The sequence below is a fragment of the Macaca thibetana genome, chromosome 6 (genome assembly GCF_024542745.1).
Source record: "Macaca thibetana thibetana isolate TM-01 chromosome 6, ASM2454274v1, whole genome shotgun sequence".
Classification (NCBI taxonomy): domain Eukaryota; kingdom Metazoa; phylum Chordata; class Mammalia; order Primates; family Cercopithecidae; genus Macaca; species Macaca thibetana.
The window spans coordinates 4,600,985-4,619,311 of NC_065583.1; the positions used below are offsets into that span (position 1 = coordinate 4,600,985).

The 18,327-nt window shown below is 45.1% G+C and overlaps 1 protein-coding gene across 1 annotated transcript in view; it reads right to left on the reverse strand.

Annotated features, from left to right (window-relative positions):
* Nucleotides 1-18,327, reverse strand: part of ZNF346 (zinc finger protein 346) — an 87,642-nt gene that overhangs the window by 16,107 nt on the left and 53,208 nt on the right. Inside the window, exons 3-5 of the mRNA XM_050793260.1 lie at nt 8,849-8,952; nt 8,208-8,300; nt 5,515-5,659 (exon numbers count right to left, since the gene is read on the reverse strand). Coding sequence (XP_050649217.1) covers nt 5,515-5,659; nt 8,208-8,300; nt 8,849-8,952 — 342 coding nt within the window. The remainder of the gene's footprint in view (nt 1-5,514; nt 5,660-8,207; nt 8,301-8,848; nt 8,953-18,327) is intronic.

An 18,327-nucleotide genomic window follows, 5' to 3' on the forward strand; every position in this document is an offset into this window, starting at 1 on the left:
TTTGCTACGCCAGGCTGCCAGAGTGTGGCAAGAAGACCTGAAGGCTATAGCTCTTACTTTCACCTTCAGAAAACATCCCTGATTCTGGCCAATGAATTCAGTTAATCAGAACCTGGTGTAGGCATACCTGTGAGCCTCTTGTGCATCAACATATGGCTAGATGTTGACTGCAGGCTGTGCTGCTGCCTCATAAAGTGGATGCCACAACTCACTAACAAGTCCATGTGGCTGAAATGGTGTCAACCTAGCAACTACTGCTTTAAAAATGTGGGGCCCAGAAGCCCCCACCAGTGGTGGAGGACGGATGGGGCTCAGCAGGACTGAGATGAGATGTCTCAGATGCTCTTCCATACCTTTATCACTTCAACTGGGGAAGTTTTGAGGATTTTGGGCAAGCCAGAAGAAATTTTCTGGCCTTTCCCACAATGGTTTTCCAGTAGAGATGGAATCTCAATTTCTCTGCTTGTTGATTTTGTTTCAGCAAGTCATTAAAAAAGTAATGTACATGTTGTAGAATATCTTATAATATGAGAAAATATTCTGTTTGTGGTGTTAGAGTGTAAAAAAATCAAGTTACAGGCCAGGCGCAATGGCTCGTGCCTGTAATCCCAGCACTTTGGGAGGCTGAGGCAGGCAGATGATCTGACTCAGGAGTTCTGAGACCAGCCTGGCTGATCTTGGCGCACTGCAACCACTGCCTCCGAGGTTCAAGCGATTCTCCTGCCTCAGCCTCCCAAGTGGCTGGGATTACAGGCATGCGCCACCATGCCCAGCTAATTTTGTATTTTTAGTAGAGACGGGGTTTCTCCATATTGGTCAGGCTGGTCTCAAAACTCCTGACCTCAGGTGATCCACCCGCCTCAGCCTCCCAAAGTGCTGGAATTACAGGCGTGAGCCACTGCACCCGGCCTACTATCTTCCAACTTTTCTGTAATGAATGTAGATTTTTAACATCAGAAAAGAGATATATAATGGTTGTAAGAGAGAACGGTCATTCTTTGAGATACTGAAGAGAAGCATCAGAGGTGAAAGCGTAAGTTAAGTTTAGAAGAACCATTTAATGTGCATCCAATAAAACGAGGGATATAGAGTCTGTTCCCAGAAAATAAACTGAAATATAATAAAGTGTTCTACAGAGATGTTCACTGTAGTGTTATTTGTAACACTAAAAAGTGGGGGGTGGGGAGATTAAATGTTCAGCATTAGAGGAATGTTAAATGTGGTATGATGCACTCACTAAAAATGCTTATAAAGAATTTTTTAATAACATGGGGAAATACAAATGTCATATTAAATAAAAAACGTATAGAAGGCAATTGTATGGCCAGGTGCAGTAGCTCACACCTGTAATCCTAGCACTTTGGGAGGCAGAGGCAGGTGAATCACCTGAGATCGGGAGTTAGAGATCTGGCTGGCCAACATGATGAAACCCCATCGCTACTAATACAAAAATTAGGCAGGGCATGGTGGCTCACGCCTGTAATCCCAGGACTTTGGGAGGCTGAGGCGGGTGGATTACCTGAGATCAGGAGTTTGAGACCAGCCTGACCAACATGGTGAAATTCCATCTCTACTAAAAATACAAAACTGGCCGGGCATGGTGGCTCACATCTGTAATCCCAGCATTTTGGGAGGCCGAGGTGGGTGGTTCACCTGAGGTCAGAAGTTCAAGACCAGCCTGCCCAATATAGGGAAACCCCGTCTCCATTAAAAATGCAAAAATTAGCCAGGCGTTGTGGTGGGCGCCTGTAGTCCCAGCTACTCAGGAGGCTGAGTCAAGAGAATTGCTTGAACCCAGAGGGTGGAGGCTGCAGTGAGTCAAGGTTGCACCACTGCACTCCAGCCTGGGCGACAGCAAGACTCTGTCTCAAAAAAAACACAAAAACAACATTAGCCGGGCATGGTGGTGAGCACCTGTAATCCCAGCTACTCGGGAGGCTGAGGCAGGAGAATCGCTTGAACCCGGGGGGCAGAGGTTGCAGTGAGCTGAGATCGCGCCACTTCACTCCAGCCTGGGTAGAAGAGGGAGACTCCATCTCAAAAAAAACACAAAAAACATAAAAGAAGGCAATTATACACACCATACGGTAAGATCACTGAGGCCAGGAGTTCAAGAGTAGCCTGAGCAACACAGTGAAACCCCGTCTCTACTAAAAATACAAACATTGGCCAGGCGTGGTGGCATGCGCCTGTAGTCCCAGCTACTTGGGAGGCTGAGGCAGAATCGCTTGAACCCAGGAGGCAGAGGTTGCACTAAGCCGAGATCGTGCCACTGCACTCCAGCCTGGGTGACAGAGTGAGACACCATCTCAAAATAAATAAATAAATAAATAAAAATAAATTAAAAAAAAAAATTAAAAACCCCACATGTGTAATCCATATGTGTATACTGGTTATTTTGAAACATCACCAACATATTAACAGTATTTCTCTCTTGGTGGTAGGATTTGGGTGACATTTTAGTTTCTTCTTTGTATCTTTTGCAATTGCTTGAAGTGGAATTATTCATAATGAGTATGCATTGTTTTTATAAAAACATTAAAGTTATTTAAAGTAGTCTATGTTTATATGCACATATACACGGAGCTAACCTAGATATACATAAAACAAATATACACACAGACATACACAGATACACATAACAATAAGATTATAGGAGAAACAGATTATAGGAGAAACCAAAATGTTAACAGTGTTTATCTGTGAATGGTAAAATTATGGGTAACTTTTCTTTCCATTTATCCATGTTTTCCTTATCTCTCACAACATGCTTATATTACTTTTACATTAAAAAGTGTTTAATCTCAGAAATATAGTTATAAAGTCGTGTAATAACATGGAAATGTGCGTAAGCTGTAAAATTAAATGAAAAGTAAGAGCAGGATATAAAGGGTACATGCATTACAATCACAACTATATAAAAACAAAGTATGTGGCAAAAGCTGAACATGAATATGGAAAATAATCTCTTGAGTATGAAATTTCAGGGACCAGGCATAATGCAGAGAATTTTCCCATTTGTGGAAAAATAAGTCTGTGACCTTATAAATTTTTTTTTCTTTTTTTCTTTTTTTTTTGAGACAGGGTCTTGCTCTGTCCCCCAGGCTGGTATATAATGGCGCGATCTCGACTCACTGCAACCTCTGGCTCCTGGGTTCAAGCGATTCTCCTGCCTCAGCCTCCCAAGAAGCTGGGACTACAGGTTCGTGCCACCACGCCCAGCTAATTTTTGTTATTTTTAGTAGAGATAGGGTTTCACCATGTTGACCACGCTGGTCTCGAACTCCTGACCTCAAGTGATCCGCCCACCTTGGCCTCCCAAAGTGCTAGGATTACAACAGGCATGAGCCACCACGCCCGGCCTATGTCCTGTGTTTTTAATACACATTATTGTATCCTCACAACCGATGAAGTAGATAGTATTATTATCATTGTATAGGTTAGGCAGTTCAGACACAAAAAACTCATATAAACAGTAACAGTGCCAGGCTTTTAAACCTGGGACTCTGTGACTTCAAAGTCCACATTCTGCTGTTTCATACCATGACGTGGGTGTGATCAAAAGGTGTAATTATGAGTGGCCAGGTGTGGTGGCTCATGCCTGTAATCCCAGCATTCTGGGAGGCCGAGATGGGAGGATCACTTAAGGCCAGGAGTTCAAGCCCAGCCTGAGCAATATAGTGAGAAGCCATCTCTATTTAAAAAAAAAAAAAAGGTTTTGGCCAGTGTGGTGGCTTACGCCTATAATCCTAACATTTTGGGAGGCCGAGGCGGGTGGATCACGAGGTCAGGAGATTGAGACCATCCTGGCTAACATGCTGAAACCCCGTTTCTACTAAAAAATACAAAAAAATTAGCCGGGCATAGTGGTGGGTGCCTATAGTCCCAGCTACCAGGAAGGCTGAGGCAGGAGAATGGCACGAACCTGGGCAATGAGCCGAGATCACGCCACTGCACTTCAACCTGGGCAACAGAGCGAGACTCTGTCTCAAAAAAAAAAAAAAAAAATTATGAGTGATTTTTCACACTACCTTCAAAGCCTTCCAAAACACTGTTGTCAGTAAACACATAAAGGATAATACTATTACTAATAGTGTAGTCTACTTCTTGGTCCAAAATAGAGAAGCAAAAATTATCAAGGAAACAATGAAATAAACATCAAAGAACTTTCACTCTTGACTAATTGCAATTAGCAGAGGTTAAAACCCCAGAAAGTCAGGAGTTAATGAGATGAAAGTGAGGGCTGGGCCGGGCGCGGTGGCTCAAGCCTGTAATCCCAGCACTTTGGGAGGCCGAGACGGGCGGATCACGAGGTCAGGAGATCGAGACCATCCTGGCTAACACGGTGAAACCCCGTCTCTAGGCCGGGCGCGGTGGCTCAAGCCTGTAATCCCAGCACTTTGGGAGGCCGAGGTGGGTGGATCACAAGGTCAGGAGATCGAGACTATCCTGGCTAACATGGTGAAACCCCGTCTCTACTAAAAATACAAAAAACTAGCCGGGCGTGGTGGCGGGCGCCTGTAGTCTCAGCTACTTGGGAGGCTGAGGCGGGAGAATGGCGTGAACCCGGGAGGCGGAGCTTGCAGTGAGCCGAGATCACGCCACTGCACTCCAGCCTGGGAGACACAGCGAGACTCCGTCTCAAAAAAAAAAAAAAAAAAAAAAAAAAAAAAAAAAAAAAAAAAAAAAAAAAAAAAAAAAAAGAAACCCCGTCTCTACTAAAAAATACAAAAAAAAAACTAGCCGGGCGAGGTGGCGGGCGCCTGTAGTCCCAGCTACTCGGGAGGCTGAGGCAGGAGAATGGCGTGAACCCGGGAGGCGGAGCTTGCAGTGAGCTGAGATCCGGCCACTGCACTCCAGCCTGGGCGGCAGAGCGAGACTCCGTCTCAAAAAAAAAAAAAAAAAAAAAAAAAGAAAGTGAGGGCTGAGCCTTAGTCATGACAAGATAAAGGGGGCTATTTCAGAAGTCACTGTACTGGGAATGAATTCATGGCAGTTACAGATTGCGGGGCAGTAGTAGCAGCACTGAAGTATTCAGCTTTGAAAGACAAGTCCCTGTCTTGAGGAGAACAGGCAGCTTTTGAGGATTAAAGTGAGTAGGCCATAACCTGAGCATGTGAAAAAGACAAGGATTTAGCTTTCAACTTGGAACATGCAGTAATAAGGGCAGGTGGATGCTGGGATGGAAAAATCTAAGTGAGAGAGGTAGGAGATAGAATGCTCTCATGGTATGCATGGCCTGGAGGACTTTGGCACTCCTGAGTTATAATTATTAGTCAGGACAAAAGCTCAGGCTATAGAGAAAAATCTATAACCAAAGAAAGGGAGGTTAGGTGAGCATAATTCTGAGATTGCATTTCAATGAAACTGGGTCTAGTTGGAGATTTTTAAGGGTTCTCAAAAGGAATTCAACCTCAAGTCTGTGGCCCCAGTGAGGATCTCTGTGAGTCCCTGGCAATGGTGCCCTGAGGACAGGAGGGGTCCCACTACAGCACTACTCAGGAAAACCAGTACCTTCCACCTTAGTGGATTGCTGCTTCAGCTTTAAGTTCTTTGCGTGGGTCTTCCCCAGGTAGTGCGACTGGGCCACGACAGGGGAGGAAAAGGTCATGTTACAGATGGGGCAGCACTGGTTCTTGTCTTTGCTTCTGCTGCTCTTCTGGTTGGAAGAAAGAACACAGGTCTGATCATACCACTGCCCCGCCAGAAAACCTTTAATGGTTCCCCACTGCCCATAATAGAATAGGCATTTACGGCCCCCCTCACACATTAACCCCAACCTACTTTCTAGATTCTTCTCCAGCTACTTCGTCCCAGGCTCTACTCACCATCCCCCACTTTATTCTCTGATGCTTCCTTGCTTTGCTTTGGCCATTCCTGCTGTCTAAAATGCTCTTCCTTCCTTTCCTGCTTGGCAGCGTGTCTGCTTAGCCTTGAAGACCCAATTTAAATAAAAGCTTTTCTTCTGGGGGACTTTCTCTCAAAAAAAAAAAAAAAATCATTCAGTAAACAACTATCAAGTCCCTTTGTCTGTGTATTCCAGGAAGAATAATTAACCCTGCTCCTCTTCTGTACTCCGAGAGTACATGAAATAGACCTCTGTCCTACCACTTGCCACCCTAAACTGACAGTGTGTCATAGCTTAGGAGACTTTTCTGTGAACTCAAGTGTAACACTGGAACAGGCACTATTTGACTCATTTTTGTTTCCTATCCTTCACACCCCGCTGGAGTCTGGCACACAGTAGATGCTCAGAGTTTGCTGAACAAGTGGACCATTAGGTTGTGGTTTTTTTTTTTTTTTTTGAGACAGGGTCTCACTCTATTGCCCAGACTAGAGTGCCATGGCACGATCTCGGCTCACTGGAACCTCCACCTCCAGGGCTCAAGCAATTCTCCCACCTCACCCCATCAAGTAGCTGGACTACAGGAACACACCACCACACCTGGCTAATTTTTGTATTTTTTGTAGAAATGGGGTTTTACCATGTTGCCTAGGGTGGTCTCAAACTCCTGAGTTCAAGCAATCTGCCCGCCTCAGCCACCTAAATTCCTAGGATTACAGGCATGAGCCACTGCACCCAGCCTCCCACTGCATTCTAGTTGCTGATTATGATTAGGCTAGAAAACCGCATATTTCAAGACTACATAAAGGGATCCCAACATCTCTCTCAGAAAGCCTGATCTCTGAATAGGGTGCAAAGATGTAAAATAAGTTGCCCAGGGTCATAGAGTTGATCTTGCCTTTCTGAATTATAAATTATAAGAAAAGGGCCAGGTGTAGTGGTTCAGACCTGTAATCCTGGTACTTTGGGAGCCTGAGGCAGGAAGATCGCTTGAGACCAGGAATTTGAGACCAGCTTGGGCAACAAAGCGAAACCCTGTCTCTATGAAAAAATTTTAAAAAACTCAGCCAAGTGTCTGGGCGCAGTGGCTCACACTTGTAATCCCAGCACTTTTGGAGGTTGAGGCAGGCAGATCACTTGAGGTCAGGGATTTGAGACCAGCCTGGCCAACCTGGTGAAACCCCATCTCTACTAAAAATACAAAAATTAGCTAGGCGTGGTGGCGCATGCCTGTAGTCCCAGCTACTTGGGAGGCTGAGACAGGAGAATCGCTTGAACCAAGGAGGTGGAGGTTGCAGTGAGCTGAGATCGTGCCACTGCGCTCCAGTTAGCCAGGCATGGTGGTGTGTGCCTGCAGTCCTAGCTACTTGGGAGGCTGAAATGGAAAGATCACTTGAGCTTGGGAGGCTGAGGCTGCAGTGAGCCACGATTGTACCACTGCACTCCAGCCTGGGTGACAGAGCCAGGTCCTGTCTCATAAAGAGACAGATAGAGAAATAGATAGAAAGGAGGGAATCCAGGGATAAATAAATAAATAATAAGAAGGGAAACCAGGGGATGAGTCCAGTGAATTTTGAGAAGAGATAAACAAGGACCTTCCTAACCTGTGGCTACTATAATAGGAGGTAGCAGTTTATAGAGTAAACTCTTATTTTTGAGCATCTACCGGGAATTGAAAATTTTACCTCACAATACCTTAAGAAGTAGGAATTATCTTTACTTTATGGGTGAAGTTCGCAGAGGTTAAGTGACTTGGCCAGGTCACCCGACCAGTAAGACACACAGCCAGCTTTGAGCCCTAGTCTGCTCAATTTCTTTTCCCATGATGAGATGGTGGTACTCCTGAGGGGTTGGGTGTTGCTTCAGCATAATGCTCATAATATTTCTGAGCCAAAAAGCACATGTGATCACCTCTAAATCAGAGCAGACATTTGGAAAGGAGTTACTTCTGCTTATTTATTCAAAACATTCAAGTGCTGAACTTAGTTCTTTTCCCTGGCTCTCGAGAAAGCAAGCAGCCTGGCTTCTTTCCACTTTCTCTTGTCTGGCTCCAATAAACCACTAGGTGGTAATATGTAATATCGGCTCCATTACTGAGTCCCTACTATGTGCCAGGCTCTGAATTGGGTGCTTTTTATAAACCTGCCCTCAATTTTAGTTTCGAAAAATCCTGAAAGGTAGTTGGTATTACCATCTTCATTTTTATACAGGAAGAAACCAAGGCTTTGTGAAGTAATAGACTTGCCCAAGTCACACAACAGGGCCAGGATTTGAAGCCAAGACAGTCTGACTTGCTCACCACACCAACCTGCTGGCTGGCGTCATCAGGAAGCAAGCGGGCTCAATATGGCAGTTGTATTACCTGATCTGAGTCTAGCTTCTTCGTTTCCCCCTTTAATGTCTCCATTCCATGGATTGCTAGGTATCTCTTCACTTTGTTGGCATGTTTTTTGCTCTGCAAAAACCCAGGGAAAAGATCAAAGATAGCCAAATGCTACTTCATACTTAAGGCACTCAAAAACACTTACTAGATTTTCATCTGATTCATCCTCACAAAAAGTTTTGAGGAGGAGGTGAGGGAAGTTTGAGTTCCTGCTCTGTGCAAGGCATTTTACAGCTATCAAATTTAATCTTCACAATCTATGAGAAAATTATGACCATTTCTATTTTATGGATGAGGAAACGATGTCTAGAAATGATGAAGTTTCTTGCTCAAGATGAGTAGCAGAGTTTTGATTCAAACTCAGATCTATTTAATACCAAAGCTCATACTTTATGCTATGCCAAGCTGCAAGGGAAGATACACATATAATGATCCTGATTTAGATAGGGGAGATGAGACTCAGGGAAATTAAGTCAATCTTCAAGTCACAAGCCAACATGCATGGAGGCAACATCTGGGTGGCTAAGCAGCAATTACACTTCACCATGCAAGCCAGGGAGAATTAGGGGTTTGGCATCAGGTCTGAAAAGAAACACAGCTCTAAAAGTATGACGGCATACCTGGTAATGTGCCAGCTTCTGGGACTCAGAAATAAGCAAGGCGCAGCAAACCTTACACTGGGTGTTGGTGAAGAGACATTGGTTCTTCTGGATCATGTGCTCCACTACAGAGGGGAAAACAAGAAATCACTGAGTTGACAAACACCACCTCAACAGCATTGTCTTTCAACTCTGCCTCAAACACAGGCACTGAATGATGGGATGCCATACTAGGACACTGGCAGACCTCAGCCAGCCTTTCCTACTGCTGCTGTGACTCATGCTGTGTTCTCACGCCACCTACACTATTACTTATTTTATAATTTTATGTATGCCAGCTTTCTTTACTTAGGAACTTCTTTTAAAAAGGAATCTTTAGATCATAAACTTAAGTAGATACCAATAAAAATAAATATGATAAAAATGAGGCTTGGAGCATTCCCCAGGAAGAAGAGAACAGCAACTGTGCTGAGAGGTTTTAAGATAAGGTAGTACCCAACTGAAACTTCTTCCCAGATAGAATCAGGAGGACTGAAAGACTCGAAAAGGGAATACTTTTCTCATTGTTCTCGATCTGACTTTGAAACATTTAAAATCACGTAACAGAGCAGGGCGTGGTGGCTCACGCCTGTAATCCTAGCACTTTGGGAGGCCGAGGTGGGCAGATCACCTGAGGTCAGGAATTTGAGACCAGCCTGGCCAACATGGTGAAACCCTGTCTCTACTAAAAATACAAAAATTAGCCAGGCGTGGTGGCAGGCGCCTATAATCCCAGCTACTCAGGAGGCTGAGGCAGGAGAATTGTCTGAACCCTGGAGGCAGAGGTTGTAGTGAGCTGAGGTCGTGCCACTAACTCCAACTTGGGTGACAGAGCTAGACTCCATCTCTAAATAAATAAATAAAATAAAATCATATAACATATTACATAAGTGCCACACTGTATGAAACATGGCCTGGAGAACAGTCTTACCTTTTTGAGGAGAGGTAAAATCTCTCTCCCAAGGCATGAGTTGCATTTTTTTTTTTTTTTTTTGAGATGGAGTCTTGCTCTGTCGCCCAGGCTGGAGTGCAGTGGCGCAATCTTGGCTCACCGCAAGCTCCGCCTCCCGGGTTCACGCCATTCTCCTGCCTCAGCCTCCTGTGTAGCTGGGACTACAGGTGCCCGCCACCGCACCCGGCTAATTTTTTGTATTTTTAGTAGAGACGGGGTTTCACTGTGTTAGCCAGGATGGTCTCGATCTCCTGACCTCGTGATCCTCCCATCTCGGCCTCCCAAAGTGCTGGGATTACAGGCGTGAGCCACCGTGCCCAGCCCCTTTTTTTTTTTTTTTGAGACGGGAGTCTCGCTCTGTCGCCCAAGCTGGAGTGCAGTGGAACATTCTCGGCCGACTGCAAGCTCCGCCTCCTGGGTTCATGCCATTCTCCTGCCTCAGTCTCCTGAGTAGCTGGGATTACAGGCGCCCGCCACCACGCCCGACTAATTTTTTTGTATTTTTAGTAGAGACAGGGTTTCACCGTGTTAGCCAGGATGGTCTCTATCTCCTGACCTTGTGATCCGCCCGCCTTGGCCTTCCAAAGTGCTGGGATTACAGGCGTGAGGCACTGCACCTGGCCAAAGCATGAGTTCTATCATGGCACTGGCAATGTGAGGCAGAGGCAAAGTCTAAAACTGGGAGAGGAGGGCAAGACCACATTTTTAATCTCCTGGTCTCAGCCAAAAAGTGGTCAAGACCAGGCACAGTGGCTCACGCCTGTAATCCCAGCATTTTGGGAGGCTGAGGTGGGAGGATGGATTGAGCCCAGGAGCTTGAGACCAGCCTGGGCAAGATGTGAGACTCTGTCTCTACATAGAAACAAACAAACCAACAAACCAAAAACTAGCTGGGGGTGGTGGCACATGCCTGTGGTCCCAGCTTCATGGGAGGTTGAGGCTGAGACAGAGACAGAAGGATTGCTTGAGCTCAGGAGGTCAAGGCTACGGCAAGCAATGTTAGTGCCACTGTACTCCAGCCTGGATAACAGAGCAAGCCCCTGTCTTAAAAAAAAAAAAAAGGTCGATGCCCTGGCAGAGGTTCCTGGTGGGGAGCTTTTAAGATGCCTCTCCCTAATCCACAAAATCTAAAGCTTATCTATGTCAGCCCTTTTAGGCAGAAGGGCTGTATTTCTGTCCCTAATGATCTCTTTTTGTATCTGCATTTTTCTCTTACAATGGTAAATTTTTGTCAAAGACCTTGCCTGCCTTAGCTATGCTCTGAAAAACCAAGAGAAGTGACTCTATAAACAGAATTGGCCCAGGGCTTTTAAAAGAGGGTCAGAGGCGGCCGGGCACGATGGCTAATGCCTGTAATCCCAGCACTTTGGGAGGCCAAGGTGGGTGGATCATCTGAGATTAGGAGCTCGAGGCCAGCCTGGCAAACATGGTAAAACCCTATCTCTACTAAAAATACAAAATTAGCCGGGTGTGGTGACGCATGCCTGTAATCCCTACTACTTGGGAGACTGAGGCAGGAGAATCACTTGAACCTTGGAGGTGGTGGCTGTAGTAAGCCGAGATTGTGCCATCGCACTCCAGCCTGGGCAACAGCAAAACTCGGACACACACACACACACACACACACACACACACACACACACACACACACAGAAGAAGAAAAAAAAAAAAAAAAAAAGAGGGTCAGAGGCTTCTCAGAATCAGAAACCCACATGGAGAAGGTAATACCCCGAGGTCAGAGTTCAGTCATCACTTCCTCACCTGGAGATTGTGGATTTTGTTTTGTTCAAGAGATGAGGTTTCAAGCATATTCACAATCAGACTCCTAAACCCACAGCAGGGGTAGGCAAGTACCTGCTAAATAAATGTACCTCTCTGCTGGAATGCACTCTCTGGCCTTAGAGAGCACATTCACATAGTCCACACACATACATTTATAGTACCTGCTTTGTGCCAACACTGCACTTAGTGCTGGGGGCCACACCAACAAATAAGACAGGGTATAAAGTAAAAAATAAGCAAGATAATGACAGAGAATTAGAAATGCCATGAAAACAAGCAGAGTACGTGGTAGAGAATGACGGGGCAGGAGAGTTAGTAAAGCCCATCACAGGGCCAGTTGTGGTAGCTCACACCTATAATCCCAGCAACTCGAGAGGCTGAGGCAAGAGGACTGCTTCAGGCCAGAAGTTTGAGACTGTCCTGGGCAACACAGGGAGAGTCACATCTCTACAAAAATAATAATTAAAAAAACCCCAAAACGTAGTTGGGTATGGTGGCACATGCCTGTAGTCCTAGCTACTCAGGAGGCTGAGGTGGGAGAATACCTTGAGCCTAGAAGTTTGATGCTGCAGTGAGCCGTGATTGTGCCACTGCACTCCAGCGTAGGCAATAGAGAGAGACCTCGACTCTGAAAATTAAAAAAAAAAAAAGAAAAAAAGATCATCATGAAGAAGTGTCAGCCACAAGGCTTACAGGAAAAGAGTGTTCCAGCCTGAAACAGTATTAAGTCTGTGAGGCAGGGATGAGTTTGGCATATTCCATGTTCAAAGAATGGAGAGAAGCCCAGTATGCCTGGAATATGGTGAATGAGAGAAGAATGGTAGGAAATTAAGTTGGAGAGATAGCATGAGGCCTAGAAGATCATGTTGAATTAATATAAAGCTCCATAAGCCACAGTATGAACTAAGGATTTTATTGTTAGTGTAATGAGAGGTGACAATATCTGGTTTGCCCTTGAAAAGATTACTCTGACAGTTGTTGTCAACAGAATGTATGGGGACAAGAATGGAAGCAGAAAGAACAAGGAAGAGGCTGCTGTAGTCTTCAGAGAATAGATGGAAGCTTGGACTAGGCAGATTGTCCGTGGAGACGGAGAAAAGTGAATGAATTTGGAATTATGTTCCGGCAGTAGGTTTGACATCTGATTTCTTAGACTGGATGTGGGGGTGGGAGTGAAGGAAGGAAAGGAGTCAAGGATAATTCCTAGGTTTTGAACTTGAACAAGTGAATAGATTAGAACTAGGGGAAGATAGCCTTGGAGGAAAAATTAAAGACTTTTTGTTATGTGAGTGTGAGTAGTCTATCAGATATATAGGTGGAGATGAGTTGGAGATTCAGATCTGTCAGTCACTTGAAGTTCAAGGGGGAGATCAGAGTTGGAGACATAAATGGGGAATCATTACTGTATCAATCATATTTAACGCTGTGGGGTTGGAAGAAAATGCCTAGCATTGATGAAGAAGGAAAGGTTCAGAGACTGAGCCTTGGGACCCTCCCAATTTTGAAGTTAGGCAGAGGAAGCGAAGTTGAATATAAAACAAGGTGAGTACAGGGTGGAACTTCTGGCCGAGGCAGAGCGAGGAAATCTCCTGCAGAAGCAACAATAAAACAGGACAAAACTGACAAAACCAACCACTTCAGCACTCTGGAAGTTAACCAAAGGGACTTAACAATCTGAGCAACTTTATGCTTGCAAAACTGCTGAACTTCAGGTAAGAATAGTAGGAATCAGTGGCTTTTTTTTTTTTCCCCCAAATGGGGGAAAAACGAACAAGCAAACAAACAAAAATTCAGGGTTGCCCAGGCTACACGCTGGACTGCAGTGGCATAATGTCAGCTCACTGTAGCCTCAACTTCACAGGCTCAGGTGAGGCTGCTCTCAGCCCCTCCTGCACTCGGTGTAGAAACTCTGGCAAGAAGGTGCTGGCCATGAAAACAAATAGCTTCCATACAGACGGGAGGAAATCACTTGATTTCCCTTGCATGTTTTCTATATTGTTGATGGAAGTGATGATCTCCAAGGCAGTAAGCAGGAAGAGTCAAAGGCTCCACTGGCCGGAGGTTTGGTCATGGTTGGGGCAAGTGTGTTCCTGGCTGAGACTGTGTGACAGCGCAGACCTGAGAGGGCCCAAGTTAGCCACATACTCATGGCCCACCCTGAGGCTGCATACACACATGTAAGAGATACAAAAGGACCTCGTGGGAAGGGTAGATCTCAAAATGACTTGAACTTTGAATATGCTTCCCTACCAACACACAGATCCAACAGTAGAAAATCAAGGCCTTATAGGTTCCAGGTGTTCAGAACAAGATCTTGTTGAATCACTAGTTAATCTGACCACTAAGCAACATAAACATACTAAAGTAAAAATTATACAAAGGAACCAAATTGGGAATGCTTGCTTTTAAAGTCTTTGGCCACTATGTAAGCAGTCTGACTGCTCTGAGGCCACCAAGCTATGAGGAAGCCCAGACTATTTCATGCATCAAGACCACATGGAGAGTTTCTAACACCACATGAAAAGAGAGAGATGTCTGGCCAGCCCCCGGAGGCTCCACTCCGCTGTTGTTTCAGCTCTAGCTCCCAGATGCTCCATTTCCCTGCTGTTTCAACTTGAGCCACCATCTGACTGCAACTGCATAAGAGACCCTAAATCAGAACTATCTAGCCAAGCCTTTCCCAAATTCCTGACCCACAAAAACTGAGAGGTGTATGAGGTTGGAGGAAGCTAAGGCCCACAGAGGGGGAAAAAAAAAAAAACTTAGATAAAATTGTCAATTAGGCTGGGCGCAGTGGCTCACGCCTGTAATACCAGCACTTTGGGAGGCAGAGACAGGCGGATCACGAGGTCAGGAGTTCAAGACCAGCCTGGCCAACATAGTGAAACCCTGTCTCTACTAAAAATACAAAAAAGTTTAGCTGGGCATGGTGGCAGGTGCCTGTAGTCCCAGCTACTTGGGAGGCTGAGGCAGGAGAATCGCTTTAACCCAGGAGGCGGAGGTTGCAGTGAGCCAAGATCATGCCACTGCACTCCAGCCTGGGTGACACAGTGAGATTCTGTCTCAAAAAAAAAAAAAAAAAAAAAAAAAAAAAAAAAGCCAATTAGCTGGGTGTGGTGGCAGGCACCTGTAATAATCCCAGTTACTCAGGAGGCTGAGACAGGAGAATCACTTGAACCCGGGAGGCGGAGGTTGCGGTCAGCCAAGATCGCACCATTGCACTCCAGCCCAGGCAACAGGAGCAAAACTCTGTCTCAAAAAAAAAATAATAATTGTCAAAATTCTGAGATGGCAGCCTGACTACACATCCTTTTTCCCATGATATCTGCACACAACTTTAATCCAACTACCAACTATCTCTCCAGAGTGCAAAAGATTTGACATGGAAAATGAGGTGCTTTTCATTTATTCACTGGAGAGGCAGGGCGTGGCGGCTCAGCCTGTAATCCCAACACTTGGGAAGGCCAAGGCAGGCAGATTGCTTGAGGCCAGGAGTTTGTGACTAGCCTTGCCAACATGGTGAAACCCCATATCTACCAAAAATACAAAAATTAGGCAGGCAGGGTGGTGTGTGTATGTAATCCCAGCTACTTGGGAGGCTGAGGCACAAAGAGCACTTGAACCCAGGAGGCGGAGGTTGCAGTGAGTAAAGATGGTGCCACTACACTTGAGCCTGGGCGACAGAGTGAGACTCCATCTCAAAAAAAAAAAAAAAAGAAAAAGAAAGAAAAAAGAAGAAAATCACTAGAGAGGTTGAAAGTATGGTACTAGGTTGGGCCTCCAGAAACATCTCCAGGAATAGTGCATATATGTTCCAATAGGTGACTTACAGTCTCTGAGGCTTCCTTCACAGCTCTGCTGGAAGCAAGATGCTTTGACTGTAACAACTTCTCTCTCAACCTATGAAGCCGGACAATGGATGCTGGAAAACTGATGTAGTTCCATGACCTTTTTTGACAGCAACAATAGCCAAGAGGAACAGAAGTATGGTCTTTACTGCATTCTACATCCTATGAGATGTTATGTATTCACAGGATTTAATTTATATCCACATGATAGCCAAGTAAAAGATGTATGGTGCAGAGGCTGAGAGATGCAATCTACAGTGTGAAGCACAGGACTACTTTTCACAGGGTCGATGAAGTAGGGACACAGAACTTCTGTGGGGCAGCAAGATAATTAATAAACTTAACACGTTTAAGGGTTGGGTGTGATGGTTCATGCCTATAATCCCAGCACTTTGGGAGGCTGAGATGGGAGGACCACTTGAGCCCAGGAGTTCAAGAACCAGCCTGAGCAATATAGTGGGACCCTATCTTCACAAAAAAACAAAAAAGATTAGCTGAGTGTAGTGGTGCACACCTGTAGTCCCAGCTACTTGGTAGGCTGAGGTGGGAGGATTGTCTGAACTTGAGCCCAGGAGGTCAAGGCTGCAGTGAAGTAAGCTGTGATCACACCACTGCACTCCAGCCTCCATCCTGGGTGACACAGCAAGACTCTGTCTCAAAAAAAAAAAAAAAAAGAAAGAAAGAAAGGAAATTAGGAAATTTAAGCCAGGTGTGGTGGCCTGCATGCACCCGTAGTCTCAGCTATTCAGGAGGCTGAGGTGGGAGGATCATTTGAGCCAGGAGTTTAAGACCAGCCTGGACAACATGATGAAACCCCATCTCTATAAAAAACTACAAAAAAATTGGCTGAGTGTGGTGGTGCACACTTGTTATCCCTGCTACTCAAGTGGCTGAGGTGGGAGGATCACCTGAGTTTGGGAGGTCGGGGCTACAGTGAGCCAGGATTGTACTGCTGTACTGCAGCCTTGGTGAGGGAGTGAGACCCTATCTCAAAAATGACTTGCTATTCCTTAGGCCTACATGCTCAATCTACAACTGAGCTCTATATACATTCATCAACTGGGCCGGGCACGGTGGCTCAAGCCTGTAATCCCAGAACTTTGGGAGGCCGAGGCGGGCGGATCATGAGGTCAGGAGACCGAGACCATCCTGGCTAATACGGTGAAATCCCATCTCTACTAAAAATACAAAAAATCACCTGGGCGTGGTGGTGGGTGCCTGTAGTCCCAGCTACTTGGGAGGCTGAGGCAGGAGAATGGCGTGAACCCAGGAGGCGGAGCTTGCAGTGAGCGGAGATCATGCCACTGCACCCCAGCCTGGGTGACAGAGTGACACTCCGTCTCAAAACAAAAACAAAAACAAAACAAAACAAAAACAAAACAAAACAAAAAAATTCATCAACTAACTGAAGGTGATCCTTAAGAAGATGAAACCTATTTACTACCCAGCTTATTAGGAGGCAAAGGGTTTTTAGGTACAGCTATTGTTAGAAAGCAGCAAATAAAAGATCCTAGGGCTAGGTCAGTGGCCCACGCCTGTAATCCTGACACTTTGGGAGGCTGAGGCTAGAGGACTGTTTGATGCCAGGAGTTTGAGACCAACACAGGCAGCAACATGAGACCACATCTTTACAAAAAAATTTCAAATTATCCAGGTGTGGTGGCACATGCCTGTAGTGCTGGTTACTAGGGAAACTGACATGGGGGGAAATCACTTGAGTCTAGCAGTTTGAGGCTGTGGTGAGCCATAATTGAGCGACTGCACTTCTGCTGGGTGACAGAGCAAGATCCCCCATCTCAAAAGCAAAAAACCCCTCAAACAATCATAAGAAATGGAGGTTGGGTATAATCTACCCATGGGTGAGAATGGTTAGACAATGTAGTTTTTTTGTTTTTTTTTTTTAGACAGAGTCTGGCTCTGTCACCCAGGCTGGAGTGCAGTGGTGCATCTTGGCTCACTGCAAGCTCCGCCTCCTGGGTTCACGTCATTCTCCTGCCTCAGCCTCTTGAGTAGCTGGGAATACAGGCACCCATCACCATGCTCGGCTAATTTTTTGTATTTTTAGTAGAGACGGGGTTTCACCGTGTTAGCCAGGATGGTCTGGATCTCCTGACCTCGTGACTAAAAATACAAACAATTAGCTGGGCGTGGTAGTGCATGCCTATAATCCCAGCTACTTGGGAGGCTGAGGCAGGAGAATTGCTTGAACCTGGAGGCAGAGGTTGCAGTGAGCTGAGATTGCGCCATTGCACTCCAGCCTGGGCAACAAGAGTGAAACTACGTCTCAAAAAAAAAAAAAAAAAGGAAAAGAAAAGAAAAAAGAAAAGGGCATGAAGAAAGCAAATATAAGGGTACTGATGATCTGTTACTAATAAAACAAACAAATGGAAACTCTGCAGTTCAAGTTAAAATAAATAAAATAAATTTGCTGAAGGAGTTCCACAGCAAGTTCAAAATGGCAGAAGAATCAGTGAACTTGAAGATACAGCCATAGAAATAGCTGATCTGAAGAATAAAGAGAAATAACATTGAAGAATAAAGAACAAAGCTTCAGAGATTATGGGAACACTTCAAGCATACTAACATGTGTAAGGAGAACCTCAGAAGAAGAGAGAAGAGAGACAAAGAGTAGAAAAAAATATTTGAAGAAAATGTCTGAAAACCTCCCATACTTGATGAAAAACATTAATCTACACATTCCAAAATCTCAAGGAACCCAAAGTAGGAAAAATATGAAGACAGCTACACCTAGACACATCTCAAACTGTTGAAAGGCAAAGACAGAAAATCTTGAAAGCAGTGAGAAACAGAGAAAAATGACTCATCATGTACAGTGAAATAATTCAATTAATGACAATTTCTTATTTGAAAACAATTAA